Here is a 12,753-nt window from a genome sequence, read left to right as displayed (position 1 = left end):
GGCAGCGGCCGTCGTCGCCTTGGAGGCGACGACAGCACTTGCTGTTGCCGAAGCGGCCGGCGTCTTGGACGAAGACGTCGTTGGCGTGCTCATTGGGAATGAGCACGTGTTCTCCCGAAGAAAATACGGATTGACGTGTCGAGACCGGCACGTCAAATCCTAACGGGGGGATGGTGTAGCGGGGCTACACATTCGGTTCACCTCCTACCTTAGTGCAACATGCACTAAGGCATACATTCAGGTGACCACCACAGGGTGGTCCACATTCATAGCAAAAGGCATATGACTGGTAGAAAGTAACACCTTTCTACCAATGAGAGTCATTCAATAGATAGGGGTTCTGCCAGCCATCCAATGGCAGAACCTCTCATTAGAAATATCAGTTTTAGGAGGAAACCCCATTTACAATCAATACAGTTCTCATTTACCACCAAAGCTTCCGTTTGGTTCATTTATCTAGGTTTAAGTATACTTGTGGATACAAGTATACTGAACTTAAGTAAATTACTCCTACGCTTCCTCCTACACGTGCGCACACGTGTAAGCTTAAGTAATGGGTCTAAGCAGACCCATTACAGTTCCTGGTAGTGCTGCGCAAGTTTTTTACAATTGTTGCAGAGGCGAACTTGAAGCTGAACATGGAGAAGAGTTCCCTTTTCGAGCTGGAGATCCTCTGGTGCGGGCGGTATTTCTCGGCGGATGGTGTCCGACATGACCCGATGAGGGTGGATGCGCTATCAACGCTCCCCCTTCCCGCTACAGTCGCCGACTTGCAGCGCTTTGTGTTCGCCACAAACTGGCTACATGACTCACTGCCAGACTATGCCCGCGCAATTGCACCGCTCCATGCCAAATTGGAAGCCGAGAAGAAGAAGATTGGCAAGCGGAACCGCAACGCACTGCAGGTTGCCACTCAGTGGAGTAATGAGGAACGAGATGCCTTCAAGGACGTGGTATCGCTGGTGCGAGATTCTGCCCTGATGGTCCACCCAGACCCGGACGCAGATTTGTGCGTGTTCACTGATGCATCACTCTCCGGTTTCAGTATCGTGGTGACCCAGGTCCGCCAATGGCAATTTGGTGTCGCAGTCAACCAACAGGATCACCAATTGGTTATTTGCAAAGGTGGCATATTCTAGGATTCGCAGCTCAACTGGACTGTCATCGAGAAGGAAACCTATCCGATCGTGAAGGCATGCAACGATCTGGAGTACTTTCTTCATTGTCCAAAAAGATTTCGACTTTTTTGCGACCACGCCAACTTTATCTACATATTCGCCCCTCATGACGAGTTGAAGAAGCACGTTCGGGACAGGCTGCAACGATGGGCAATGCGCTTGTGTGGGCTCCACTATCGGATCGAACACATATCGGGCGACGACAATGTATGGGCAGACATCGTGTCGAGGTGGCACATACGAGAAGCGGAATCCATTTCAGTGGCTGCTGTGCAAACGCGAGGGCGTCATGTCGTTCTCGTGGTCGAGTTGTCAGCGCTTCGCCCGCTCATGGACGCGGATTTTGTGTTTCCTACCTGGGATAACATTGCGAGTGCTCAAGCAGATGCTGTCCGTGAGAAATCTCGACTACAAGCCACTCTTTCCGAGGAGATTGGTGTGCTGGTCGCCGGTGGACTTCCATGGATCCCAACCGGAGCGAAGGATCTACTCGCGCGAATTTTTGTGATCGCACACTGTGGGCCACAGGGTCATCGCGGCCAGGAAGCAATGGTGTTGGCTCTGAAAGCGCGATTTTACATCACCAAAGTGGAGGACAAAGTGGCCAAGTTTGTCCGCCAGTGCCTACTCTGCAAGCATGTGAAGGGTTCGCGGCTGATTCCTCGCCCGTATGGCCCGTTGCTGACTCCGACGGAACGCAATGAAGTGGTGCATTGGGACTTCTTAAGTCTTGGGGAAGGTTATGGAGACTCAGCATACCTCCTTGTGGTTAAGGACGGTCTTTCACATTTTTGAGACTTGTTTCCGTGTGCAACGCCGATAGCATACGTGGCAGCAGAAGCGTTGTTAATGTGAGCGGCTCGGTACGGAATTCCGAAGACGTTGCTTTCGGACCAAGGAACTCATTTCCGTAACGAGATGATTCGACACATGGCAGCTCGGCTCAAGGTTGAGCAGAATTTCACACCTGTCTACTCTCCCTGGCTCAATGGGACCGTTGAACGACTCAACAGAGATGTCCTTCAAGTTCTGCGGGCACTGCTGTTGGAGTACGCTTTGGACTATCACGAATGGCCGTACTTGCTGCCAGCTCTGCAGGCGAATCTGAACCATACTGCGGTGTAGTCACTAGCGGGGCACTCTCCAGTTGAAGTTTTTACTGGTCTCCCTGCTTCATCGGCACTGGAAGTGGTGGTTGCACCAGCGAGCAAAATCACTAAAGAGCGGGTCATTGAAATTGAAGATTTGGGCGATCAACTCGAGAATGTGCGCGCGTCACTACACCAAATGCACCGTGAGGTCACTGACGCCAAGAAACGCAAGCGTCTTCAAGACATGATGACGCACAAAGGCACGCCAGTGAACTTCGATGTCGGTGATTTTGTGCTGTGGTCGAGAATCGACCAGCGTTTGCCCAACAACAAGTTGCTGGGTCAGTGGGTAGGCCCTTTCAAGGTCACTGAGGCGTTGCCTCACTCTTTCAAGATTGAGCACCTGGTCACGGGACGTGTCTACGAGGTGCACGCGTCACGATTGAAATTCTACGCGGACTCAACGCTAAACACCACTGCTGAGCTCCTGGAGCTGGCATCCAGTCAGGGTATGGTGGTGGGCGTGAGCGGACTCCTGGAGCACCGATTCAATGAGGAGTTCGCTCGTTGGGAACTACTTGTTGCGTGGGTTGGACTTCAAGCCATCGAAAATTCATGGGAACCCTTGGATACTCTGCTCCAAGATGTCCCTGCGAAGGTCCGTGAGTACGCCGCTACTTGTGGTGATGCGGACTTCCTACAACAACTCAACTAGCCCAACACGACCAAGCTTTGGGAGGCAGTGTCGCCAGATTGACGTGTCAAGCTGTGGTCGCGTCGAGCTATGACGTGTCTTCTACTGTGGCCTATGGTGGAGACTGGTTTCGACAGCGCGGCGTGCGCTGCCAATTGCGGCTAAGAAGACGATTGACTCAAGACGCGACGTGCCTCGCTGCACGCAGCACGAGAAAGCAGTGGGCGAAGGCACACGTCCGCCATGTGGGGTGGGAGCCGAGAGCAGTATCGAGACCTGAGTCGAGGACAGTAGTTAGCCCTACCCAGTTTCCACTTTGCTTCATTTTTCATCATTAATAAACTTTCCTTCAAGGAATACCCCGGGTTCGCGACAGTCGTTTGATGCTGGGAGGATAGATGTTATGAGCATCCTTTAAGTAAATTTCTAGCGGCTGTATCTGATGTCGATATAGCAGATCAACAAATTACATTACACTTAGAAGTTTGAGTGTGCAATGAGCACTGCTAACCCACCTATCAATAGTCTAATTACTCACTTTGTAGGATGGTCGAGTTGCCGAAGTACTTCCGATGATAAGTCGGGCTTGACGTGAAGGCACATGGTCGAAGTGCTTGATCCTTGTTGCGAACACTTAGTCGTGTGCTGGTGTCGTTTTGCTTGTGTTGTCTTGTCCGTCGCCGCGTGGATGTTTGCGGTGGCGGTTGGCTTCATCATGGTCGAGATGGCGCTTGTGATGGCGTCCAATGGGGGGTTCAACACCGGTTTCACCCATGAAGACGAAGCGGTAGACCCCTGTGACTTGAATCAGGAAGCTCTTGGCCTCAGTGGCGGGAATCCAAGCGCCTTCATCGAAGACTTGGTAGAACCCTCCTGCCATGACTTCCATGGCCATGCAATGGCGAGCGTGTCCGCTGATGAAGCAGTCCACGAAGTACTTACCGACACCAAGATGGAGTCGGAAGAGTCCGCTGACGCCTTTACCATTACCTTTGTAAAGATTGTTCCGCTTGGACACGTATCCGGCGTGCACATGCGGCTCCGGCATCCGTGATCGGATGGTTCGAAGTAGTGCACCGACCATGTCGATATAGCAGAGGAGATGATGACAAACATTTTCAAGGCTTTGCTTCAACAAGATATTAGGTGTCCTTGTGGTAAAAAGATGAAGCGATGGAACTATGTTCATCACTGTACATTTCCTAAGCATAAATCATGTGTTTCTACAATGCCCAAACCAGGAAATGGGCACGAGTGGAAAGCCAGATCGATTGAAGAAATACAAAGCTTGGGATGGCTCCACTCACGAAACACCATACATTGGTTGAAAATCTAAGTGACATGTCTTTTTAATTCGCTCCCTTGTTCCAGAATCTGCCAGCTCGAGAAAAGCATGGTGAAGCTTTTCTGTGGGATCGTTGACGAGGCTTGTACCGCGTTCCCCGTGGATATCGACGCGGACCAGACGGTGGGGGACTTGAAGGACGCGGTCAAGACGAAGATCAACTAGTTGGGTCCAGCCTATAAGCTGCAGCTCTTCCTGAAGAATGACAAGGGCCGCGGTGCATGGGTGACGGAAGCAGAAGCGATGAGCGGTGTCAGTGGCACCACTGATCTGAAGCTGCTAATATCGGCGCGAGTGGAAATCGGTGACATTGGACTTTCTGAAGATGATGTGCAGCTCCAAGTCACCAAGAAAGAAGTTGAGGATCTGAAGACCCTTGTTCACGTGCTGGTGGTGGTTCCTGGTGACCCCACAATTGAGAAGTTGAAGAGTGCGTGGCATCCTTAGTCCCAAACTGTCTTTTTTAGATTTTATTTATAATTTCTTTGATGTGTTAACCTCTAATGTGTAGAACAGAAGAAAGACGATGGATCATCCGCGCAAGACAGTTCTTACTATTGGTTGGTTGCGGACTTGTTCTCGTTGCTTTGGCCGCTGGACAAGATCCATTCGACAAAGAAGCATGTCTGAACTTTGCGTTCGATGGACGATCGTTATGGTGTTGGGTGATTCTCGCCATCGGACTGATTGGGTTAATACGGGTTGCCGCGGTTGAAATCGCACTACGACTACATGATTGAATTGATCGAGAGCACTAATCACGAGAGGACTCCGTTATGGTATCAGTCAGCAGGGACCGCCGCAGCTCTGCCTACCTCTGAAGTTCACAACCAGTGATCGCCACAGTGCAGCAAACTCGAAGATTGAACAGAAAAAAAAACAAGAAGAGACGAAGCACCTAAGTAGTAGACTTATTATTTTTTAATCCTGACAAATATAAAGTACTGTATATAGAAACCACACTGGTATACTCAACTGAGCTATACGAACTTAACCCTTTCGCGCTAAAAGGATACTTTTTTTTTTTAGCCCTTTTAGGGTTTTTGCAAAACACGGTGCGAATGACACGTGCATTTTGTGCCCTTTAGCTTTTTGAGGCCTGACGAACTCACGTATTTTGTTACTACCAATAACAACAGAGGGTGCAAGCGCATGCCTTGGTCTGGCTCTTTTTTTTTTATAAAATACGTGTGACGTCACCCATTTGCGTTCATAAACTGAGGATCCCCCATCATTGTTTTTTTTATCTTACCGAATCAACCCTCCCATCAGCACCAGTCAGCGTGGCCTTACAAATAGCTATACACATGCATCATTCAGCTGCAGTTGAGCTATAGTTAAATTAAGACACACGCACTACAGACAACGATAGTGAAATCCGTACCCCCACTGAATTATATCCGCCATACAAAGTAGACGGGACAACTGGACAAAAAATCCGTACCCCTAAGTGATTTGCGATTTATGATTGGTAAAAAGGAATGTATTTTTATTCTATTCTTGGACAACAGGATATCTCGGAATAGCTTTTTCAACACTACGAACAACACAGTGCTCGCTTATGTCTTTCAATGCTAAAATGGTGCGCTTGACCGCAGCAAGTCTCTTTTGCTGCGCGGTGCGCGCACTATTGATGTTTTCAGACAGCCACCCGGCTGTCAGCTCCTTCATGAGCGGACCCATAACCCCAACATTAAGAGGATGACAGACGAATGTGCTGTTTGGTGGAACAGGGCACACAAGTGCTGAGGTAGCCTCCGCTACCACATTCTGTTCTCCTTCCGACACATGGGAGTCGTAGTTATCGACAAGGATGACAGAAGGAGATTCTATTTCAAATTTAAACAGACTTTCAATATAAAACTTCCAAGCAGTTGCGTCCATCCATCCATTTTCTTGGACCGTGTAAACGTGTTTTTCTGGATACGTTGGCAACTCATTTGTCTTCACAGATTCGCCAGGCATCCATCGCAGAATGAAAGTATTGGCAGTTTTTTTTCCTAAATCGTAAAAAAATACTTAGTTTCAGTATGGCATAAATTGAAAATAAATAAATAAAATAAACGTAGCATCAGCCCGAATTGTGAGGTCAGCTATCAGTCTTCCAGAATTCTTCTGCATGTGCTTCACTTTGCAGATCCACTTCTCTCCTGGAGGGCCCAAATTTGGTGGAGTGTCGAAATAAATGGCTGTATCGTCGACTTTATAGATATCATTCCTTGGAAAATGGCTATATTGATCCCAAAACTTGACCGCAAATTCTAAATGCATCTACTGCAATAAAGATTCATTTTGCTTGGCATGCTGTGGCTTTTGCGTTGAAAACCCGTGTCTAAACAAAAGTTAATAAACCAAATTTGTCAGAATAAGTTGTTAAATCTTTGAAAATAATTGATGCTTACCGCTGTGCAAACCGCTGACACAAGCGCATCACGTCTTTTGTCACTTGACTTCGATGCTAGATACGCATCTAACCAAGCATGGTGCTATATTCTACCATCTTTTCTGTGCACAAATACTTTACGAATAATATGTTAGTACTATTAGCAAATTACTTAATCCATACTATTTTGCACTACCTACGCACATCCTTCATGTAGGTCACCATATCGTGTGCGAAAGCTATGATGCTCTTTGTCCCCTATCCGTTTAGTGTCTTGCTTGTCTGCGGCCCCTCGACGTTGGCTATATCTTTCTCTTGCCTCCTCCAATCGTGCAGTGCTAGCAATGTCATGCTCTTCGTTGCTCTCGCTGCATGACGCAATACGAGTTCCTTCCTCGATATTTAGCAATATTACTGCGGGAGACATTCGCCAGGACGCTGGTAGAACGCAAGACAATGCGGGGGAGTTGCTGCCATGATCACGGCTCTGGGACCATTGGGCACGCATGACATCTTTCTTGATGTGGGCGCTGGTATTGACAATGTACTAGCTCAAGTAGCTCTTACTACCTGCATCACCAAAAGTGTCGGGGTCGAAGTTCGCTCTGATTTGTGTACTCTCGGAGAACAGCACATTCAAAGACATGCTGAGTCATTCCCACTTCTGCGGAAGGTGGTCATGAAGGCTACAGACGTACGAGATCTGTACGAAGTCCAACTTGTGATGCTGCAATTATCTACGCGAATTTCTTTCATTTCGAAGAATCGGCAACGCTGTTTGTAGCCCAAGAATTTAGCGCCATGCCGAACGCACGAATTATTGTTGCGACTGCTCGCTTCTGTCCGCGACACAGTGGTAGATGTTCGTAACCATTCTGTCCCGCTGGAAGCTAGCCGACGAACGGATGGTGGAATGCAACTGGAAGTCTAATTTGACCCCGATCTATATTTACAACAAAAGATAGTGATAAACCACCAATACTACAAACGCGTCTGCACGAACACCAATAGCTTGACCGACAGTATATTGACACCATCAGCCCGACCATCACCACTAGCAGCAGTGGTACAACCATCCCATCCAGCAGCAGCAGCGGCACAACCGAATCACCAGCAGAAGCACCACCAGCCCATCCAGCAGCGGCAGCATCGCGCCAGCACCAGCAGCTCACCCACCGACGACAGAAGCTATAAGACGAGTTTACGCATAATGTTTGGCTTTGGGCTTGGTTCAAGTAGGTCACGCTTGGTAGGAATACTTTCAGCAGCAGCGCATTTAGCTTGAGCTAGAGACGATCCCCTGCGAATGTTACCTTTCACGGTGAACCGATCTTGGAGCAAATAAAACCTGTGAAACTATCCCAACATGTCCAGGATTGCTGTGGGCACACCCAACTCGTTGGGGGGTTCTCGTTTACTTCTCGACACAAGGACACACTGTGAGTAAGGCAGTATGTTATTATCTCTGTCGGGTAGCGATCCTCCCAGCGGCACACAACACATCTGCGTCGTTTCCGACCCTTCTTGCCGTGAATTTGCTTCGAGGCAACGGTAGTGCATCGCTGGACGGAAACGTTTGCGCTGGGGTCGACACTGGCGTCGGCGCAACGCCTTTCCACATCCACGGCATCGTTTAGTGAGCTAGTTCCGTACACCATACGACCCTCCCTGGGAGCTTCGATCCACTTGCCATTCATGAGCTGACACGCCAAATCCATGACAAATTTGCGATGTGGGTCACGCGCAGGAGGACCGACTCCTGCTAGCCGCCGTGGCAAATACGTATTTGACCGAGCAATATATATCATTGCTAAGGCAAGTTTTTCATGCCACTTCTTGAAGGAGTGACCATCTGCAATGAAAAATCTACCTCGGATATGGTTCAATCTGTCCACCCCTTGCATATTCTGGTTATACTGACCTATGCATGTCGGAGCAGCAAATTCTTCTGACGAATTGCCCACTCTTCTTGTAACATGTGTAATCGTAGATTGGTCGGCATTCGACACCATTTTGACGATGTCGCCGTCGCACCATGACGCAGCGATCATGCAATAATCATGGGAGATGACCTGGAGGAGGTCGCCGCGCGTACATTTAGAATCAGCCAGGGTCGTGTGACGAGGGAAGTGCTTGCTGTTAGATTTGATGGTTCCTCGACCGGAATGACCTTTGAGCTTCAGCTCTTGAAGCAGTTGGACCGAAGTGTAGTAATTGTCCATGTTGATGATGCGGTTAGTACCGCAAAATGGCCTCACAACCTTCAACACGTGCTGTCGAATCATAGACACCTTGTCAAATTCTACTCGCAGCGACAGTGCTTCTTCCTATCCAACTACATCATCGAGCCGGTCGCCAACATCACACCCGTGCAGCTTCTATATATGTTATTGGTACTGTCCGTACTGACCGTCTAGGACTGAGCATACAATTGATTCTGAAGAAAAAGAAAGGTGAGAAGAAGAAGCCGCCGAAGACCCCGAAGAACCGACCGGCGAGCATTGAACGAGGTACTTTCATTGTCACCGACGCATTGCAGATTCCTGGTATGCGCTTGCTGCGTTGGTGGGATACCCGTGCGGTGCACATGCTGAGCACCGGTGGTAGTGTGGAGAGTGATCGAATCGTGCGTCGAGAGAAACTGACGGGTGAGCAGCAGACTCAGGTTGCGTGCCCGCGAGTAGTAAAGGATTACCAGACGTTCATGGGCGGTGTGGATGTTCATGACCAGCTGCGACTCCAGCGGTAAGTGTCGCTATCGTGTACATCTGCCTTACCCTACCTGATAATAATGTATGATACACGCAACAGGTATTCGCTGCAGCTTTGCATCAAGTACAAGAAGTACTCCAAGTCCTTGTTTCTTGGACTCACAGATCTAGCCATTATCAACGGCTACATAGTCTACGACGCTCGGCGCGCAGCCGCAAATCTCTCCAAGGTTCGCCATGTGAAGTTCATGAAGCAGCTTCATCTGGAACTGTGTCAACTCCGTGAAGAAGACTTGGAGCTGCTACGAAGCAACGAGAATCTTCAAGTGACACCACAGAAGACAGCAAACAGCAGTAGGATCCGACGGTCCGCCCACAAGCCTCTGCAGAATGATGAATGTCGCCCCGGCAACAATGGAGTTGGAAGGAAGAGACGCACAAGAGCCTGCAAGATATGCGCACTTCTGAAGGGCACTGATAATGCTCGTGGCGGCGATTCGTCCGTGTACAGCAGCAAGTGCAAGCTACCCACCACAAGTAAAAAGCCAATGGCGTGGCGAGTGTTTTTGTGTGAGAAGATGCGCCACGCCGTGAGCGGGCAGCCGATGTCCTGCTTTGGTAGTTGGCATAAAGCTTTGCGGGATGGTACACTCGCACCAGCGCCCAGACGCGACGGAAAGAAGCGTATGATCCGTGCTCAACGTCCTGCAGAAAGCCAAGTGAACGAAATGAGCGAACTCGAAGAGGAGGAGGAGCAAGCGTGATAAGTCGACGGCGGACGGTCCCCACCAGCCGAAGCGGGCTCGTCACGCAACGGAGCAAGAGACGACTGACTGAACTGCTGACTGTGTCCTTCGTTTCATATTGAGTTTTTGTATACTGCAATGCCACGCAATCCAACTCAATTGCATCTGTTCTTGCTACTCTCTGCTATACACGCGGTAGTCGCGGCTGTGTTTGCGGCTTTCATGACTTTACCACACAACTTGGCTTTGTTTTATGCACAACATACATGATAACGCTCGTACCTTGTATTGATTAGTACCTCTAATTTGGAGCATACACGATAGAGAGCAACACACCAATCGTGGGTTAGGTTTAGCTTGAGGCTATCTATTATACACGTTACCAAACATATAGACTTTTTTTGTATCCAACCCTTACCGTGACATACACGATAGAACGAGTAGGGCTTAGGTTGGTGGGAGAACGAAAACACGTCCGGGCTCAAGGGGTTAGCTTGAAGAACGAATCGCTGCTTGGAATTCACCTGGATACCATCAACGCACTGTGCGCAAAGGTTTCACTCGAAAAAAGGACCACCAGCACTCGTTTGAAGAATCTTGAGGTGGGTGGTGTTGCGCAAGCATGCTCATCTATGTTGCTGCATAGTCTAATACATCGAGCAGCAGGAGTCTGCTGCAGATTAAACGGCAACATCGAATTCCTGACGGACGCCACGATGTAGAATCAAGTGTAAACGTGGAGCCTCTCAGTGGCACCAAGGTCTCTTACTGCAATAGCAGACTACCCGACGCGATCAAGCGCTAGAATCAACAATTCTACGAAACAGCAAAATAAATACTACGTAATACATCTTTGCTTTGTTTTATTGTTTTGATGCTAGATACGTCAATAAATAAATTGCAATTTGGGCCGGTTTGAGCTATTTCTGAAAAAAATATCCGCTAGCTTTCTCTAACTTGTGATATTATTCACTAATGTATTGCTGAAACGAGCACAGACAACAACTAATAAAGCCGGCAACGCAAAACTCGGCATGCAACAGTGGCACGTCTTCATTTTCTACATTTTTTTTAGTTTAGCCAATAGATTCCAGGAATTTACTTTTTTAAATATCAATTACAAAACTCCCGCTCATGAGTGCCTCAGACAAAACGATCGTAAAGCTGCATTAAAACGCTGCGTTCCAAAAAAATGCCTCGACCCAAGCAAAATAGCTACACAGTGAAGGAGAAGCAGGTCGGCGTCCTGCTTGCACGGGATGTGGGGGTTCAGGAGGCGACACGTGTCCTCGGATATCCCCGAGACTCCGTTTACACCTGGAAGCAAGCTGAGCGCCTTCTGGACTTCCGTAGCCTGAAGACCTCGAAGACGCTCAAGGGCCAGGGACGCAAGGAGATATATCCCAGCGTCTCTGCCGTTGTAACCTTCATGAAGGATGTAAGGCGCGACGAAAAGGTAATATTTGTTTGTTTTATTCTGGCAATTCTTCCACTTTAACGTTTGTGTTTTTATATTTGGTTTTACAATATTGTTCTATAGGTTCTATCAACAAATGCTATTATTGACCAGATGTGCGCAGAGGACCCCGAATGGGTTACGGAGTACATTGCTAGCAGGAAATGTGGTGTCCTTCGGCTAGAGCGCCTCTGCTAGCGCCTCGCGAATCGGTTAGCCATTAGGTTGTATTATTATCCATCAAAAAATGATTTTTAGTGTTGTTTATAGCCGCGGGTTTTCATCACAGAAACCCCAAGGCGGCAAGAAATCGCTGGAGGAGCTCCAAATGGTTCGGGCTGAGTTTGCCCTTTCGTTTTGGTCACAGTACACCCAGTATCAGAGTGGTGGTATACTCAATGTTGATGAGACCGGCATCAACTTTGATATGCCACCACTCCGCGCCTGGGCTTTGAACGGCCGTACAGACCCCGTCCATATCATCGGGCTGAAGAAACATATTCACGACTCGCGCAGGCGGTAAGCTTTGTTTCTAAAACTGCTGATATGTTTTATTTTGTTTCGTATTATTCGTTTTATTAATTTAACATGTTGATGGTAGGTGGAAAACTTCCTATTGTCTTCATTGTGCGCGGTAAACCCGGGGGTCGTATTGAGAAGAAGGAGATCCCAAAATACCCAGGTGGCCACTTCTACATCGTGTAGGAGAACGCATGGATGGCTGATATAGGCTGGAAATTTTATGTAGAAAAGCTTTTAATATATGAAATTACAGAGCCTTCCGTCCTCCTCCTGGACAACTTTAAGTCCCACGTTCGGAGGAGGGACAGCATCTTGTCGCTGAGGTTGCTTACGCTACAACGGTCCCATTACCGCCCAACAGTACGACGGTATGACAACCGCTTGGCGTTGGCGTAAATGGACCGCTGAAGGCGACCATTCGTGGTGGCTTCCGAGGCATCAATAAAGACAAACCGAAAGAGAGGCGTATGCGTGTAATAAAGGCAACAATTGCTGCCTGGGAGAAGTTAGATAAGGAGGTGGTAAAACGTAGCTTCGAGAAGGCTATTCCTCGCCACCCATAGATAATGATCTAACAAGTGAGCCTTTTCTTTGAATTCTTGGACTTTTTATTGTATTTTTTTCCAC

The 12,753-nt window shown here is 48.4% G+C and overlaps 1 protein-coding gene across 1 annotated transcript; it reads right to left on the bottom strand.

Annotated features, from left to right (window-relative positions):
• Positions 1-3,597: 3,597 nt before the first annotated feature.
• KRP23_4246 (uncharacterized protein) lies at positions 3,598-4,011 on the bottom strand (the record flags this gene model as incomplete). The annotated part of the gene is made up of 1 exon (XM_067889179.1): positions 3,598-4,011. One exon carries the CDS (start codon positions 4,009-4,011, stop codon positions 3,598-3,600), a length of 414 nt encoding a protein of 137 aa, XP_067748364.1.
• Between the last annotated feature and the right edge of the window lie 8,742 nt (positions 4,012-12,753).

Source organism: Phytophthora ramorum, assembly GCF_020800215.1.
Source record: "Phytophthora ramorum isolate Pr-102 chromosome Unknown Phyram_PR-102_s0003, whole genome shotgun sequence".
In the NCBI taxonomy this organism is placed as follows: Eukaryota; Oomycota; class Peronosporomycetes; order Peronosporales; family Peronosporaceae; genus Phytophthora; species Phytophthora ramorum.
Note: the sequence above shows the minus strand (reverse complement) of the source record. Positions and strands in the feature narration are given on the sequence as shown.